Below are 18,984 nucleotides of genomic sequence, written 5' to 3' on the forward strand. Positions count from 1 at the left end.
GCATCGCTACAGCAAGCGCACTATCGCGTGCTACAGCTAAGCTGACTTTCTCTTAGTTATTTAAACCGGTTGCTAACTACATGGTTACAGGGCCCCAGCTACATACCCTTTCTTATTCCTCCATCAGGCGGGCAGGGATATTCCCCGGTTGATAAGAGGAAGCAGGGTCCATATCTCTCCCGAGTGCCAGAGCGGGTAAAGGGCAGGCCCTCATCAGGCGTAATAGCCTGGTCTATGTGGGGACAGTCTTCGTTTGCCAGCGCCGCCTTGGCCACCTCACCATTCAGTTTCGAATCTTCAAACATATAAGCAGAAGGCTATTGAAACACTATGCACTGTTTATTAGACTTCCAGCTGCAAATTAAGGGTTCACAGCTAAAGACTTCTATAGCGACACTCTAAAAGGTAGCACATCTGTCCTAGACACTGCGTTCATGTGCACTGCACCAAAATAAAATAAAGGCTGTTAAGTGGGAGGAGAAACAAAAGGTGATCCCGTTAGGTGTGACAGCAGCCACCTGTACGTCCGCACTGAGGGGCCCTTTCAGAAAGGGGCGTGCAGTGGTTCCTAGTCCTGTGAGCAGAAGACTGCGGTTAGAAATCAGAGTATGTTTTCGCATGACATCGGATGGTGCATGGATGACCTGTTTGTCATGGAGCCTACTGTCGCTCGGAGCTCTGGAGAGGCAGTGGACTGAGAGTTGTGGTTTAGTATTTGAGTATATTCTGTTTGTGCTGGTTTACACCTGTGTGTGGTATTACTGAGGGGGAAATTCCTGCTCTTCCCCTCCCCAAAATTTACCCAGATGGTTTTATAGCATTTCCAGTATCAGTCATGCAGAATGGCTGTACACGTTTTAGACACACAGAGTATGTTACGTATGGAAATACGACAGCAGAACGTGGATTTAAAAAAATCCCAATCCATTTTCTGATGCTCTCCTCTGAAACACATACAGTATTTGCAATGCCAGCACAGGACACTACATACACATAACACTACAGCAGGCCATGAATTTGGAAACTAGATAGAGTAAAATTTACTCTTGGCTGTAAATAGTGAAAATATGTTGTCAGATTTGCTCAATTTGCTCCACAAATTCCCATGAGGATAGACTGAGAATTGTATGTTTTCTCTGTGTGACTGGTTTACATTTATAAAACAATTTAAAGTGCTATTCAGTGTAGGATTTGTTTAAGGGTTTTAAAGTGCAAATTAGTGTATTGAGAATATACTCGAAATATGGCACAGCTCGATATGAGTATTTTGGTTGAAGAGAGGGAAAAACAGTCAAAATGTTCTTTCTGAAGCTCCACAAATGCTGTTGTTTGAGATACATTATTTGAGTTGTACTGGCAGCATCCTACACCTCGGTTGCACAATGCTTATTACCTAGACATTGTAAGGCAATGGGTGATCCTGCAAGTCTTTAAGGAAAGAAACTCAATGGATAGACTTAATTTCAGTGCCTCTTCTACATTCATGTACTAGCTTGTTCTAAATGCTATATAGTATTTTCATTTGTTTTGCAATTATTTTGAAGCCAACTAATAAAACAAGCCCCAAAGGAAAAAGAATATACATTAGGTAGGGTTTGGAGGTATGATTTTGATCTTCTGATGGACAACAGATGAGTAGAAGGGAAAGATGTTTTCAAGTTTGTTACTTTGCGCACACACACACACACACACACACACACATACATGTATATGACATAGGCTATGCATCTATCATGTACCAGTAATTGCATTCTAGGCCTTTAATTTTCTTCTATTTAGATGTCACTGGTTTGTCACAACATAAACAGTCTTTTCTGCACATCTCACCTCTGCCTCCATTTTTCTCTGTGCAGCATCAGCCAATTATTTCCCCTGAGAGGGATGTAGTAATGCTTTGTTTTGTTCTGTGAACAGTGAAATAATTAGGTCTCTCAACACATTTTAAAATGTGGCAAAAGCTATAGGGGCATTTTAATACTTGTGTACACTAATTTCAATAGCATTCTAAAGTTTTAAGTTCCACTGAGTTGCAGTTCCTTTCTGTTCATAATAATCACTGCTATTTAATACCACTCTGCACAAAAACCTGGCTTGGCTACCATAGAAACCATGACACTGCAGGTACTGAGCCATGTATTTAAAAATCATTTAACTGTGTTTGGGGAGGGCTGCAGTCCTCCTGGGGATGAGCAAAGAACTGGGCTGCTTCATAAGCCTCTACTGCTACAAGCTGATGGCTCTAATCCTGAAATGAGGGAGGCAGCTGAGTCAGCAGAGTTCTGGATTGAAATCTCTGAGACACCCACTGCTGCTCCTGAGCCCAGGTTTGCAAATGAAATTGGTGGCGGTGGAGGGTGAATTGGTCCATTTCAGGAGCTCAAAATACAACTGAGCAGAGTGATTGTGGGTCAGGCTGCTCACTGGAAACAGCCATTGGTTCTTTTGGAAGCAGTTTGCAGGCTCTGTTGTGCTTGAATGGCAACAAAATTGACGTTCTTAGAATTAATATCTTAAATTGCATTATAAATCTCTAGTAGCTTGAGCTGGAACTTGCTCTTACAGCCCCTTCAGGGTCCCTTAGCGCTGATGATTTTTCCTCTGTGCTTGTTAAAAATCCACAACCTTGTTATTTGATTTCCATTCAACAGGAAGAGAACAGAGTAGCTGGAGATGTGGGCAAATTACTGAACTATCCTATTAATGTCCCTTGAACATTACAGTCATGGGCCATGCCTTAGGGACCATATTCTGGATAGCAATGCTAATTCACAATGACAATTTGGGTGAATATTTAGGAAGCAGAGAAACTGCCAGCACAGAACACTGCATCTATTGCTGGTATATATAAGTAAGTGCTAAGCAGAGTAGTTGTGTTCCAAACCACTGGCTACAGCACCTAATTCTCTGGAGGTATGTGATTAGTCTATTATGGGAATGAAGAAAACATCACTGATGCCATCAGTCCACACTTAGAAGTTCCCATTGTTTTAACTAGCAGATTGACATGCTGAACAATTTTAAGAATAAGGACTAAAGATAGAAAGAAATTACATTATTTCAGGTTGATATCTCAAGTTTCCATTGGCATGTTTGCTTTTTCCAAGATTGACCTTGTGTTTGAGAGAACTCCAGATAGAGAAAAACTATGCAAGCATTGCTGTCTGGTGACTATGATTTAGTTATACTAATGACAACTATTTCTAGGCGCTTAAAACTTATAGGGGTTGATTCTACCCTACCAAATTCACATGAGTCTTTCCATACCTGCTGTCAGAATCTGAATTAGGTTTGTAAAGCATTTTTTGTTCTTTAGGTTCTGTTCCATGAAGAGAAGTCATTATCATCTCTGTTTTACAGATGGGTAAAACTACCATGCAGTGAGGTGACTTGTCTACTGCTATGTGAGAGGTTATTTACAACAAAATCTTCTGACTCTCAGCTTGGCACCTTATCACCCTAATTGTCCTATCTGTGAATACCTAGCTAACTGCACCAGCTCAAAACATTCCCCTGCAGACATCTGGCTGAGAAGCTAAAGAAAGTATTCAGCATATTTCCCAGGTGAATAGTTTGTTTCACAACTACCTCATTTGTGTGTTTTCTGCTTACTTTTTTTTCCTCTCTCATCCCTCTTAATTTGCAGAAAAGTATATTTAAACGCTTGGTGTGTTTCCAAGCAAATGCTGGATTTCAAAAGGGGGGGAGGGATTCTGAAAAATATCCCAGCTTAGGAGAACTGCTGGATTTTGCATCAGTGCACTCTGCTTATTGTGGAGAAGCACAGTAGAGCTGCCCATGTACCTGCTGCTCCGTGGCTCATCTCTTTTGTCACAGCAAATGGTTGCAAATTGTTACAGTGGCTTTACCAGTGCTGCTGCCTTTCATTATTAGCAAGAGTCTGACACTGGCTCTCCAACTATTTGAACTGCATCTTATGTTCAGAGTATGAGTGGACATGATTGTATGATACATTTATTGACTTCAGTCTATGCCTTGAAATATGGCACTTGTGCTGAAATGGTTCCTGCACAGGGAAACTAACCGCAGTCCTCTTTGCTTCAGCAAATACTGCCATTCTTCTACTAAGAAACAAGGTCCTGGTCTACCCTTCTTACTGTGGATATCTTCAGAAGTCATGTGTATGCCAGGGATAGTGGAAATTCCCACTGCTTCCTCTCGGGATTGTAGCTGTGCCCCCTGACCCCACCTCTGTAGACCATGTGTCTACAGAGCTGTGCAGTGATCACTCACTCCAAAGACTGAATGAGATTAATGGTACTCTCCAAGTGGACCATTTTCAGTGTTTACAGGATCCCTTTGATGGAAACAGGGCTGAGAGAAACTCCAAAATTCATAGCATGCTACCCATGCATAGTTACCCTTGAGTCAATATCTGAATACATGGACTGTGACAGATTCTTCCACACTGTGCTAAAGAAGATGGGGTTTTCACAGCTCTAGATCAGAAACAGCAATTAAGAGACATAGTGCTGTTTTTATGGTCACATAAGGTGACTGATAATCTCCTCCAGAAGAACAGAGACTATCTACTTCCTACCCTTGTTTAAAGATTGAAAGAGATAAGAATACATCTTGACTACCTACAACTTTCCTAAGTAGCCACTGGGTGACTTCAGGGCTTTGCAGACTGTTACAAGGGAAGGGTTTGACAGGCAGCAAGGCGGCAGGAGCAACTGAGTGCAAAACAGGGCCACATCTAAGAAAGTAAGTTGTTTGAAAGATGAAGATCTTGCTGATGGGGAAATCTTGTCTGGGTAAAGTTACATTCCACACCCCCACCCCATGTACCCCTGAAAATTAACCTACCACTTCTTTAGATCTCAACTGTTCTCTAACAATCCTGGTCTCAAACCCAGCGCTGCCATTATTACTGTCTGTGGGTAGTCCCACCCCTGATCAATTGAGTGTCCTTTGGTTCTTTTTCAGAGCTTGAGGGTCATTTTTCTTTTAAACCTGTCACTAACCGTAACATGCACAGTATCTGCCTGAAGTGTTTTATGAAGAAGGATCGCCATAAGGTCCTTAGGGAGACAGCAGAGACCTTTAATCCAGCTGGCTCCCTGAAGAAAGTATTGGTATGTGTTCCATGAGCTAATTACTGTTCTGTATTTCAGTCTTGTCACACTCTCCTGGTTATGTAAAATGGTTGTTACTGTGGCAAACATTAGCTGTGTCATACTCTGCTGGCAACGGGAAACTCTTCTTTGGATGAAGGGTTTCCCTGGCTCTTGGGCTCGTGACAGAAAGATACAGGAACAGGGGTGGCACGGCTGAGGTGAGGGTGGAGAATTGCTGTGCTCTAGCTTTTCTTAGCTACAAGCCTATTATCTGGAAGTGGGAAGTAGAGCTGCCGTGAGGCTGCTGGAGGACAGATTTTCCCAGCTGTCTTTATCTTAAAAAAAAAAAAAAGGCAAGGATTTTACATTCCTTTTGGCATCCTGGTTTTGCAGCATCGCTTTTGCCTGATACTTCTTGTGCTAAGCAAAGGTTTATGATGAAGTTAAGCAAAGGTTTATGATGAAGTTAAGAGTAGGAACCCAAGTATTCAAAGATATTTACTTTGATTTGTGGAGGAGTTAAGAGCTGCTTGTCATCTGAAAATATTAATTGGCTCTATATCCCTAGGTTTCACTTCCCTAGTCAGTCAACTAAGGAAGATACCTCACTGGACCTGTTGTTTGGGAACAGAGAAAGACTTGGAGGTGATGTAAGGGTTGCAGGCTGTCTTGGGCACAAGGGAACATGAAATGACAGAGCTTTTAATTCTCAGAGAGTAAGGAAGGGGGGAGTCAGAAGAACTGCGACACTGAATGTGTAGAGGCAGATGTTAGGAGCCTGGTTGACAGAGTTCCTTGGAAGGCAATCCTAAAGGGCAAAGAAGTCAGGAAGGCTGGACATTTTTCAATAAGGAAATCCTAAAGGCCCAGGAACAGGCTGTCCCTGTGTGCTGAAAGATTAGCTGGTGCAAGAAGACCAGCCTGGCTGAACAGGGAGCTTTGGCTGGAGCTCAGGGGGAAAAAAAAAGGTGAGTTTATGACTTTTGGAAGATTGCTCAGGCAGCTCAGAAGCACTACAGGGATGTCATGAGGCCATGCAGGGAGAAAATTTGAAGGGTGAAAGGCCAACTAGAAGTCAATCTGGCTGCTGCCATAAAGGACAATAAAAATCTTTCTATAAATACATTAGCAACATGTGAAGGGCTAAGGAGAATCTCCATCCTTGATTGGATGTGGGGGGGGGAAATACAGTGACAGGGGATGAGAAAAAGACTGAGCTATGTAATGTCTTCTTTGCTTCTTTGGGCTAGCTGGGATCCCTCTGAGGGTATTTGAGGGAGCTCATGGAATTGCTCACTGAGCCACTTTCCATCATTTATCAGCAGTCCTGGCACTCTGGGGAGGTTGGCAAATGTGACACTGAGTTCCAAGAGTGGCCAGAAGGAGGATCTGGGGAGCTACAGGCCTGTCAGCCTGACCTTGGTGCCTGGAAAGGTCACAGAGCAGATTGTCCTGAGTGCCATCATATGGCATGTGAAGGACAACCAGGAGACCAGGCCCAGCCAGCATGGGTTTAGGAAACACAAGTCCTGCTTGACCAACCTGATCTCCTTCTATAAAAGGGTAACCCACTTAGTGGATGAGGGAAAGGTTTTTCACAGTATTCTCCTAGAGAAATTGTGTGCTTATAGCTTGTACTAGTGCACTGTTCACTAGGTAAAAAACTGTCAGGATGGCTGAGCCCAGTGAGTGGAGGTGAGTGGGTTCCATCCAGCTGGCAGCTGGTACCAGTGGTGTCCCCCAGGGCTCAGTGCTGGGCCCAGTCCTGTTCAAAATCTTTATCAGTGATCTGGACAAGGGGATCAAGGGCTCCCTCAGTCAGTTTGCAGACACACCAGGTTGGGTGGGAGTGTTGGCCTGCTAGAGGACAGAAGGCTCTGCAGAGGGATCTGGACAGGCTGGATCAACGGACTGAGGCCAATGGTGTGAGGTTGAACAAGACAAAATGCTGGGTCCTTTGGTCACAACAACCCCAGACAGTGCTACAGGCTGGGGCAGAGTGGCTGGGAAGCTGCACAGTGGAAAAGAACCTGGGGATGCTGGTGACAGCAGCTGAACATGAGCCAGCTGTGCCCAGGCGGCCAAGAAGGCCAAGGTGCATCCTGGCCTGGATCAGCAATAGTGTGGCCAGCAGGACCAGGGCAGTGATTGTCCCCCTGTACTTGGCACTGTGAGGCCACACCTTGAGTGCTGCTGGGTCCAGTTCTGGACACCTCACTACAAGGAAAACATTGTGGGCCTGGAGCAAGTCCGAAGAAGGGCAAAGGAGCTGGGGAAGGATCTGTAGCACAAGTCCTGTGAAGAGTGGCTGAGGGAGTGGAGTTTGTTTAGCCTGCAGAAAAGGAGGCTTATCACTCTCTACAAGTACCTGAAAGGATGTTGTAGCCAGGTGGGCGTTGGTCTCTTCTCTCAAGTAACAAGCCATAGGACAGAAGGAAATAGCCTCAAGTTGTGCCAGGAGAGGTTTAGAGTGGGTATCAGGAAACATTTCTTCACCAAAAGCGTTGTCCAACATTAAAACAGGCTGTGCAGGGATGTGGTTGAGTCATCAGCCCCAGGGGTATTTAAAAGTTGTGTAGATGTGGCACTTTGGGACATGGTTTAGTGGTGGGCTTGCAGTGCAGGGTTAGAGTTTGGACTTGATGATCTTAAAGATCTTTTCCAACCTAAAGGATTGTATTATTCAATGATTTCTCTCTGAGATGTTGCATGGAAAAGAAATACTTACAGTTAAATTCCCAACTCTCCTGAGTCTCTTTAGGTCAAATTCCACTCCTGTTAGCAAGTTTCTGTTGTAGTTGCCTGGATAGTGTTTACTCTGCATTAATATTCATTGTCCACTTATCAATTGCATCAGCATAAATCACTCTATTCTTTTTGTTGGACTTAAAGGAAACTCTGCTGTGCTTCTTCACTTATTAAGAAAGGGTCAGAGTATAATAGCCAATCAGGTAGTAAAGGAACTTCAGACTCAGAAAAATATGCTTTTCTTGAGTTGATACGTGGCTATAGTGATTTCTGAGTCCCTGACAATTAAGAATAAGCAATAAACTTCACGCTGTCCATCTAGAAAATTATCAGAATGTCTATCAACTACTTTTTGCCATTCTTTAAAAATAGTTTATGGGAGTAATTGGGGAAGATTGTAAAACAAAATGCTTTGCTCAGGACATCATTCAGCAAAGTAACAATTATGCTTCTGTGCCAGACCATCTTTGGCTACAGAAATCAATTTTATAGGCTACAGAGCCTCACTCAGGATTAAGAAATGTGAATCCCATGGGCACGGACTCATTTTTGTTGCTGTTAAATCAGGTCCTTAGAGTGAAAGGGATATAACTATATTAAATTAGAATAAAGAATTATGGAGAAGATATATTAAACCACAGACAAAGGATGACAAAATGATGAAATGATGACTTCGAGTGTACGGAAGGAAGTATAGCATAGAGAAGAACAGCATAGAAAATATGGGTTTAGGCTTTTGAAAATGAGCAATGGTAAATTGACATAGGCACCACTGGTTTTCAAATGAGGATGACAAGAATCCTAGATTGGTAGGTTTGGGAGTGTTTTCTTCTGGAGAGTAATGAAAATTATTTTTTCCCATGCAGACTATCTGAAAAAAAAGAAAGTAATTTGACTAAAGAGCTCTATTTTCATACCAAGTACTTACTCTTTGCATTAATACCTCGCATCAGGTTTTGTGTCACAACCTCATTGAAGTTACCTATAGTCTGTGACATTCCTTGTTCTTTTGCAATAAAGAATTGTACTGTAATCTCCTCGGCTGCCCAACATGGAGCTCAGGTTGATGGGAATTGGAGAAAAACTTCACAGAATAAAATGTGACAGTCTGTAACATACACAAGTCGCAAGCAACGTACAGTAATAACAAGTAAATGTTAACAAACAGAGCGAAAGAGAGAAAGAGAAAAAAGAGAGAAATGTGAAGAACATGTAAAAGAATTAAGATTCCTATATAACAACTTTGTTTTAGTTACCCCAATATTCTAAGGCCATTAAAATCAATATCTTTATCTAGGTATCTTTATTAGCTTCCTGACTTTTATATACTGCATATTTTGAAAGTTGTTATGAAGCTCTTCTGAGTAGATCACACTGAAGGACTTTACACTGGCACAAGAGCAGAATTTAGTATGCTACATGAATTATGCAGAATCCTTCCAACCCAACCTACCTCTTCAACATTTACTCACCACCGTGTCGACCTGGGTCCCTCCAGGAAGCCGTGTCCCCCAGGAAAGGCACTCCAGTGACGGTGGTGACCGTCTCTCCCAGTACTAACTTGGCCAACATAGTAACGTCACTCCCAGAGAATATCACCCTTGAGAGGTACTACTTCTTGAAGTGAGGTGACTGTATGTTGGCTGCCTACCTACTGATACTGCTAGAGAAGCACAGGAGCTCTAGGAAAGTTGATCCAGTGCACCTTGCTATTTACAGGCTTTATTGGATATGTGCTTAATGGAGTGCTGAGAACTGTAGCTCCTGGAAATGATGCATTGCAAAGAGCTCTGGAAGATCCTTCCTAGTTTCATCCTGATCCTTCTGGGGGTTTACTTATATCTATCCTGAACATCTGAGAGTCTCGCTAACACCAGAGGGCTCATTGACAGGTCAGGTAGAGGTTGCAGGAAAATGCAGTCAGGTGAGTCATGTTACAATCTTATTTTACTGTTCTGTCTGAGGAATACGGTATGATGATCTGTACAGTATGGAAAGTGTCTGAGACATGGAATGTGGGTGAATGAATACAGAGAACAATGACAGCAGGAATGGTAGAGTGCTCATTATTTCGGCTTTGTGCTTATAAACAGACAAGCAAGTAAACAAAAGGCTTGGAGAAAATATCCAGCAAGTATAGTCCAAGAGGGATACAAGCAAGTGGACTGGGCACAGAACTGGGACCTCATTCCCTACACCTTTTTGCCTCTGGCCTTTTGTAATAACAGGTAAGTGATCTAGTGTGTTTAATTGTATTGCAGCAGAGATGAACTTGTTGCACAGAGGTGCCTTTCCTTGTATCTGTCCTGCAAACACCAACCTTTCTCAGTCCAGCAGAAGGAAGAGATGCCAGGAGTACCTCTTTCATATTCCAGGAATGCATTCTGCTCTGGATGTCATGGGAGCTGCAGTGGCAGGCATGTGCTTGAGAAAGATTTACCATATTTACATTTGCTTTGTGCTGGAGGATTGGCACAGGTTGGCCTTATTTGGCTGCAGTGCTTGTATCTGTGTTTTCCCATGACTAAAAGTGCCTTGTGCTCATTAGGTTATTAAGGCATGAAAAGTCCAAAAATTTATTATTTAGTTCTGCAAATGTTTTTTAGCTTAGTGCAGTCCTGTCTATAAAGGCAGTCAGCCCTGGCTCTGCCCCACAGGGTTTGTGTGGGGAGATTTTCTAATTTTTTAATTATTTTCCCTCTCTCACCTAGTGCCTGAGAAAAGCAGGAAACATAAAGCATTGTGCTTGAATACATAGCTCCTCCTCTTTGTTTTCAAATTACTTGGCATGGAGGATGTTATTTTTTACTCACATTCTAAAGTCAACAAGCACCATAGTACAAGTGACACCCACCGGTGTTGTCTCTACAGGAAGTGACAGATGAATAATTGTACAACAAGGTATTACATTATATTAGTTACAAATTCTGCTTTACATGTGACCCCCAGCTGTGAGATTGAAGGAATGCCACATGGGGCAGGGGCAAGGAATAGATCCAAAGTGCTTCCACAGGACTGTAGGCACTTAGAACTGAGAATATTGAGTTAGAGCTGTGGTCACCTGCGATCTCTTATGGGCAAAGATACCCCCAGGGGGCAACTTAGACCATAAATGAGTGAATTAGTCTCTGAGGCTGCCTGGTTCTTCTTCCAATGTAAGGGAGACCTCAGGCAAATGAAACTTAAGTTCGATGAGAACTGGTTGTTGCTGCATTTGTTTTGAGCTGTTAGCAATTTCTCCATTAGATCCTGAGGACTCCATCATCAGTGATATCAAGATGTGATCATTACCTCATTTGCTATTTTGGAGTGAGGAGGTTTGGATTTTTAAAGGCTAGGAAGGTTAAGTATAGTGAGGAAAGAAAAAACACCTCCCTATTACCTTTTCCACTGCCTTTTAAGTATTTTTTATGTCCAACATATTTAAACACCAGAGCTTTTTGAGCTGAAACAGACCTAAACTCTTAGTTACTTTGCATCTACTGTCCATCTCACAGAGAGGGGCAAAGGTTTTATGACACTAAAATTAGATGAGGTTTTTTTCTTATCATGTTCAAAGACATTTGATCAGAGAATTTGCTTCCCCGTGGTTTGAAGGACCACCATAGTGACTACATACCCATGGCTTTAACAATGCTTTGCTCTCTTTAAAAGCCACTGAGGTTCACAATCTACAGTGAAATGTTAGGCAGCATAATGGGCCTCTGAAAAGAGCTGCCAAGAGTTCCCAGCTCCCACTGAGCATTGGCATTGGAATTACAGTGCTCAGCACACTTCTGACGTTAGAGCCAGTGTGTTGCACAAGGAATACAGGTTATTTAGGTTATGATGACAGAAGAGATGAAAAATGAAGCCCTGAGAAAAGAGCAGCTCCTTCAGAAAGCATGACTGATAAAGCTGGAATGGGTAATTCCACACGATTTCTTTAAAAGGAGATCAGCTCTGTCTCGGGAGATTGCATTGAGATAATGGGTTCCTAACATCCCAGCTTGTTCCAGTTCATCTGACCATGGAGTACACTGGAGTCACTGCAACTTTGTAGCTCCCTTCTGTCAGTGATAGACTTGGATTACTTTAACAATTCAGACATCAGGATAGTCTAGGAGTGGGTTATTGAAAATTGGTTCTGGGGCAGATAAGTAAAAGAACCACAGAATGCTTTTCTGAAAATGAAGTCTGTATTAGTAATGACAGACATTTTCCCTCTCCTCTTAGGTGCCTCAGTTCTAGTTATTTTTTTCTGTATTTTACAGCTATGCAATGAATAGCAAATTTTGCCATCAGTACACTGTGAAAGAGGCTGCACAATACATTTGTATGAAGATATATCCTTGGACTATAGCTTAAGTGAAGCTGCATGCAGAGGGTATCAGAGAGATGAGAAATTCTTAATTTGGCCATGTTAAAGTCAATATAAACAGTGTGTGTGCTGGTGTTGTAAATATATACATGAAAAGAATAAAAGGTTGGGATAGATCTCTGAACAGACCCCAAATAACCCATCTCCTTGGCTTATATATTATGAATGCATTCTTTAAACCATTTCTGTGTGGCACCAGACAGCACTGTAAGCATCAAATGAAGTTATGAATTCCATTCATGTTCTAAATTTCTTTTACAGTGTTGGGAAGTTGCATTTACTGCTTCATCTGGTGACCAGTGTGAGATGTAACCATGCAGTCAGCCTGCCCTGCAGGTAAGCACACAGCTCATGGAAGAGAGGGGCTAAGGGGCTGGGCAACGCTTTCAAAATAAAACTGAGAACTTTAAATATTTGTTTTTCATGTTTTGAGGTTTTCTTACAAACTTGCAGGTTAAAATATTTCACTATGTACTGAATGAAATTACTTATACCTGTAGGACAGTGTGAAGAATGGGACAAAAATCAAGTTTAAGTGGTTGAGACTTTTTCTGGGTGTTTTTTGTTGTTTTTTTTTTTTAAATTTTGATTTTTTTAAAATTTCTGCTATGATATTGACTGTTAAGAATACTCAAGCCTTGAGATAAAAGACACTGAAGCACAGCAGACTGTGGTTGACTGATGCTTGTTTAGCTATATTCAACCAGTGGCTTTACCACAGACCTTTCAAGTAATCTTACTCAATTAAATTAAGCCCTGTTCCAACTGAAAATATTGGGGATTATTTCCATTTTGTCTTTGCTATCCAGTTAGCCTGTTGGATATTTGATTGCAGCATTGTGGTTGTCCTGTATAAAATGATGCCTAAATGAAGCCCTGCTCTTGAACAGGGCCTGTAAACAGCACTGCAACATAACAAAGTTAATCCTTTAACATGGAGATGCAAGAACCTGGGGGTGTATGTTAAGTGAGGGGATACATGGTCCTCTGTAGTCTGGGATATGCCCAGATCAAGGAGTTTTGGTCAAACTGGTCAGGTGAAATCTGCTGCTTTGTATCAGGTCCAGTTCCCCCAGGCAATCTTTAGGTAGTATCCTAAAAATTTATGAGCAGCACAAACTGCCTTGAAGACAATGTTTTGTATAGAGGAAATCTCTACTTTCTTAATGCTGCTGCAGGCAGACCTTCAGCAGCAGCAGCTCTGCCATCCTGTACTCTGAAGTGCCTTTCCTCCCTTCTGCTGCTTTCCCAGCTACCCACTGGTGGGATCAGATGAGATGGAAAACAGGAAGGATTGTTGCAGCAAGGGGAGGCATGGTAGAATGAAATTCTGACATCTTTATATTGAATTAAAATCAAGTGCTGTTAATTAAAGATACCCTCCTGCCAGGTGTAGATTAGCCCAGGACTGAGCTGCTGAGAGTGTTGGGGGCAATAAAAAAAATTTAATTCAAACCTGCCAGACTTTAAATTCAAAGCATCTTTGCTTTGCCTGCAAATGACCACAGCATCGTTGGCAGCAGCTGTGCAGCCTGTGGGCAAAGCTCTGCTGTTTGCCTGTCTGTGCCAGGAAAGTGCTCCTTATCCTGGGAGGAGGCACCGGCCAGAGCTGTGTGGAGCTCTCTGTAAAGCCTCCTTGGCCCTGAGGGCATGGACCAGGAACAGATGTGAAGTTGCTGACTCGGTGCATGAGAGAGGGAGTTGCGTGGAACTACTTCATACTCAGCCCTGTTTGGTGATGTGTTCAGTCATTCCACCACAAATAATATATGGAATTAATAACTTCATGTGATATCCTTTACACCTGAGCAGCTAAGCAGGCTTTAAAAAAAAATATGTATATATATATTGGATACAAATCACATGATCTTATGTGACCACGACACTGTCACACCGAAGCTTTACAGTCAAAAATTACAAGAAATATGTTGGACAATTCAGGCACTATTTCAGGAACACTGGGCACCTATTCTGTGTTCCTAGTGCAATATTAACTAGTTGTTTACAGTTAGGTGATAACCAATCTGAAGATTTTACAGTATGGGAAACATTCACTGCTTGCAAATCTCTGTTTTCATCTAATGTGCAGGTGATAGTTTCAAAAACAAGTCAGTGCCTCTGAATGATTCATATTACAGAAATGAAACTTAACATCCAATGCAATGCAGATCTTGTCTTAACAGTTTGGTTCTGATCTTATTATTTTTTGCTTTTCTCCTGCACACATATAGATCTTTCCCTATTCGGAGGCTAAAAGATGCAGGCAATATTTTTTGCTGCTAGTGGTGCATAATAATTATCAGAAACAGAACTCCAGCTACAGTGTTACAATTTTGTTAGCTGAAGTGTAAGTGTGCTTTGTTGCTTCTTAAAATATATATGCTTGTATATGTATATAAAAATAGTCTCTCTTAATTATTGCAGAAATAGATACGTTGCTGCTACTATCAATACTTCATGGATATTGTGGTAACAGCTGATTTTAGAGCACGATGGTGGTGAAACAGTTCCACATTGAACCACAATTACACATATTCTCAGGATACCAGTGCAGAATTGCACTGAACTCGTAGATCTCCTGGTCCTCTGGTTCCCAGAGGAGACTAGGGTAGTAATGGAAGGAACTTTATAAAGCCAGGGATTTCTGAGCAGAGTCACTCTGCAGCTGACTGCTGAATTACCGCAGAGTCTGGCATCTCTTGCACCCTATCATGGGGCAGTTGGCAGATTGCTAATGATAGCAGACACACAATATTGTTGTGCCCTCTTTCCCTCTTGATCCATGATGCCACAAAGACATCTGCTTATGAGGAAGTTTGCTGCTTGAACATGAGCTGTGATAAGCATTTGCAACCTGAGGAGAATGGATGATAAAACCATCGCTTATGTGCGCCAAGGATACAATTGGTACAGTCTATCGGTCACGTGAACTGTGATTGGCCTGTTGCAATGGAAATAGCCTTTAACAAAAACAAAATGAAAGCTATTTACCTTCTGAATGGATTTTACATACTTGCACAAAAGGGAAAAGAAATAAGAAAGGAAAAGAGAATAGAAGAGAAAGATTCCCACCAGCTCTTCCCCTCCAAAATTAGCATTGGCATTGGTGAAGTCACACACAAAGGAAAGTCTCACTTTCTTTGTGCTTCTCACAATGACATCAACATGCATGGCTATGAGATGACGAGAAAATATCTCACTCACAATGAGTAACAAATCAGAATTTTCTTCAAAGCAAAAAAATGATAACACAAGACCATCATAGGTATATGCTAGCTCTTCCAAAACACCTCTTTTGAACTCTGTGTCAGTTAAGATCACTTGGCTGGCGATCTGTCCTTTCTAATACAACACAGGGGGATATTCTGAAAAGGCTGAAGAATGTCTACTATGCAAATTGGCTGGAACATCTGCCACAAATGAAGTTGGCATTGTTTTCAATATGGTTATCTACTTTCTAATTACTCCATAGAATAAATAGGGATATTCCATGGGTAGAGGTAGATTATGGGGTTTAAAAAGTCAAATTGGAGCCCCGTAATTTTGTGTGCTATAGGAGTCTCATAGAACTGAGATATTCCCATAATTAACCACTAGCCATGGGATATTATAATATATTCCATGGTGACTAGTATTCTTTCCATTTCCCTCCCCCTCTTCCCGGTAGAATTAGTATGGTTAATTTTGCTCTGGTTTCACCTATTGCTAACATGAATCAGTACAATTAAAAATAAGAATGAGGCAATCACTGGTTAGGCCAAACCAGCCAGTAATGAGCAGTCAGACCTTTTCCAGTTGGCCTTTGCTGCTAGAAGGTTGAAAGAGCTGTAACTCACCAACCCATACTTGCAAAAGGAGCATGTTTTAGGAAATGTGGTTCAAAACTGTTCATAGTTCTAAATGCTAAATTCTAGTGGAATATTATAGAATAGATTGATTTGCATGCCATGGAATAAACATCCTTACATCTAGTCTTCTCTCAGAGTGAGTCATTTTGCATTAGTGTCAAGAATTTGAGCTGTTGTTCTACTTTGCAGTTAATCATCAGAAAGAGACGGGATTGTCTCATGAATATGCATGATGGTATAGTTGTCCCTTCAACTTACTAGGCACCTAGTTTCTGTAATGAGATGTACAATATCTGCCATTTAAAACAGCTGAAAGGTCCCAAATGGGAACAAATGAGAAAGCATCTGGCTGTTTCAAATTCCAGCCCTGTTTTTTCAGAAAGCTCTGTAATTGCTGAGTACTTGGCTCCTACTCTGCTCTATGAAGCATTCAGCTCTCAGGAACCTCTGAGATGCATTACGCAGTCCAGCAACACAGCTGTAGAACTCTCAAAATTCTTCCACTAGATGTAACAGCTTTCCAAAATATCTTGAGACTTGTATGCCCTTAACCAGGACCAAAGTTTGGGCTCCTAGAGCGTGCTCTCATCCTTAGTTTTGCTGATCAGCCTCCACTGTACCATTTGTCCCTGCAACCTAGACTTCACACATATTATTCACTGTGTGATGGTGGGACTAGAATGGATAAATGTGCTACCCATTGCTCTAAGAAAGCAGTCTGGCTGAATCTTAAATCACTACGCGGGATGGAGGTTAACGGTCAGATGGACATTCCTCTAAGAGGTTTCCTACCTGCTCTGTTAATTTCTAAAATTTCTTCTTGGGCCAGTGGGCAAGTGTCGCTCTGAGTACTGTGGTGTGGAGAGTTTACGACAGATTTACAATAATTGGGGGATCCCAGCTGGGGTGGCCTCGGGATATGCTTCTTTTTTTTCTTTGGTAGCTTCTGCTTAGCCATAGCTAAGGAGTAATACATTCCGAAATTGTTCACAATGACAGGGACAGGCATGGCAATGGTCAGCACACCAGCGAGAGCGCAGAGGGCCCCCACCAGCATGCCTGACCAAGTCTGAGGATACATGTCTCCGTAGCCCAGGGTCGTCATGGTGACAACAGCCCACCAAAAGCCGATGGGGATATTTTTAAAGTGTGTGTGTTCACTGGCACTAGGGTCATTTGGTTTAGCACCTATTCTCTCGGCATAATAGATCATCGTGGCAAAGATTAAGACTCCCAATGCCAAAAATATGATGAGCAGCAAGAATTCGTTTGTGCTGGCACGGAGGGTGTGTCCCAAGACCCGCAACCCGACGAAGTGGCGGGTGAGCTTGAAAATTCGCAGGATTCGCACGAAACGGACTACGCGGAGGAAGCCCAGGACATCCTTAGCAGCTTTGGAAGACAGGCCACTGAGTCCAACCTCTAGATAGAAAGGCAGTATGGCCACAAAGTCAATGATGTTCAAAGAGTTTTTGATAAATTCCACCTTGTTTGGGCAGAAAGTGACTCTCATCAAGAACTCAAATGTAAACCAGACCACACAGACACCTTCGATGTAGGTGAGAAAGGCTTCAGTCTCTGCTTCCCTGTAGTGCCGCACCTGGGTGTCATTCCCGATGAATTCAGTTTCTGTCTTGTTCACAATGGGGTTAAATCTCTCGTGGGTCTCGAGGCAGAAGGTGGTAATGGAGACCAGAATGAAGAACAGGGAGGCAAATGCCACATACTGTGGAGAGAAAGAAATGAGAAAATTGTTAAACAGTAGGTTAAGTACTGGGGCTTTCATTCTGAAACATCAGGGAGAGACAAGAGCCATATTAAATGTAAAGATAATGCCAAGCCTTCTTCCTGTGTGCTAAAGATGCCAAATCTCACCTGCAAAGACAGCCTAGCATTCAGCCTGGGAGGCCAAGCAGTATATAAGTGCATGCTGAAATCCATTCCTATACATATAGCACCTTAGTGTGAGTATAAATTGAAGCAAGCAGTTAAATCTCAGGATTTTCTGTGGGACTTAAGGTTAAGGACATGTTGAAATTTCACCTTCCTGAACTTGGTCTCCTGTTACCTCCTTGTCTTAAGGAGAGAGCACACCTTCCAGGACAATGTCATGTGAGACTTTTCTCAGCATGGTGTCAGAGATGTGGTGGCTGCTCCCACCTTAGTGAGAGCTGTGGTACTTCAGGTCTCAGAAAGGTGCTAGTAAATACTGGTGGCAGTCTCAGGTGGGCTCTACAGCAAGGAGCAGGGTCCTTGGCATTATCAGACTTTCTTGCCAAACCCTGTGCACAGGTTGAGAAGAGTCACATATCAAACTGAGCTCTCGAATGCCTCTGTTCTCAGTTCCCTTCCCCAAGATCTTTTGGGAGTGGGGGACAGGGAGGGTAAGAAGACATTTCAGGTAAGCCTGTCAGCTGATCCTAAAGGACACAGATCTATTGGCTTTCACCAGACACAGTTTTCTTGAAGAGATTCTCATTACAGTGTAAGACTTGCACCAGAATTAGATGAATCTTATTTTAGAAGATGTTGGGTTACAATTACAATCTGGCCTTGAATGTTTCCAGGGATGGGGCATCCACCACCTCTCTGGGAAATCTGTGCCTGTGTTTCACCACCTTCATTGTAAAAAAGTCTCTTCCTTATATCTAGTACGAATCTTCTCTCTCTTAGTTTAAAACTATTACCTTGGGTCCTGTCACCTACTAAAGGACCTACTAAAAATTCAGTCCCCATCTTTCTTATAAGCCCCTTTAAGTATTGGCAAGGAGACCTTGTTGACAGCAACAAGGTCTCCCTGGAGCTTTCTCTTCTCCAAGCTGATCAACTCCAGCTTTTTCAGCTTTTCTCAGTCTTTCCTCAGCCCAAAGGAGATCTCTTGGTTGTATTCCATGATAATTGAGGGGTACAGTCAGTGCAGTCAGGCCAAAATTTCAAAGTCTCGTAACCA

The 18,984-nt window shown here is 42.3% G+C and overlaps 1 protein-coding gene across 5 annotated transcripts in view; it reads right to left on the bottom strand.

The window, feature by feature from the left end:
* KCNC1 (potassium voltage-gated channel subfamily C member 1) overlaps positions 1 to 18,984 on the bottom strand; it is a 125,395-nt gene that overhangs the window by 21,598 nt on the left and 84,813 nt on the right. For 3 of the 5 annotated variants that reach the window (XM_085062947.1, XM_085062948.1, XM_085062949.1), the window contains exons 2-3: positions 16,827 to 17,760; positions 107 to 295 (exon numbers count right to left, since the gene is read on the bottom strand). In XM_085062947.1, the coding sequence (XP_084919073.1) occupies positions 107 to 295; positions 16,827 to 17,760 (1,123 nt within the window). The remainder of the gene's footprint in view (positions 1 to 106; positions 296 to 16,826; positions 17,761 to 18,984) is intronic. The other 2 variants (XM_085062950.1, XM_085062951.1) reach the window with 1 other exon arrangement.

This window comes from Lichenostomus cassidix, chromosome 5 (genome assembly GCF_008360975.1).
Source record: "Lichenostomus cassidix isolate B80296 chromosome 5, HeHo_3.0, whole genome shotgun sequence".
NCBI classification, from domain to species: Eukaryota; Metazoa; Chordata; class Aves; order Passeriformes; family Meliphagidae; genus Lichenostomus; species Lichenostomus cassidix.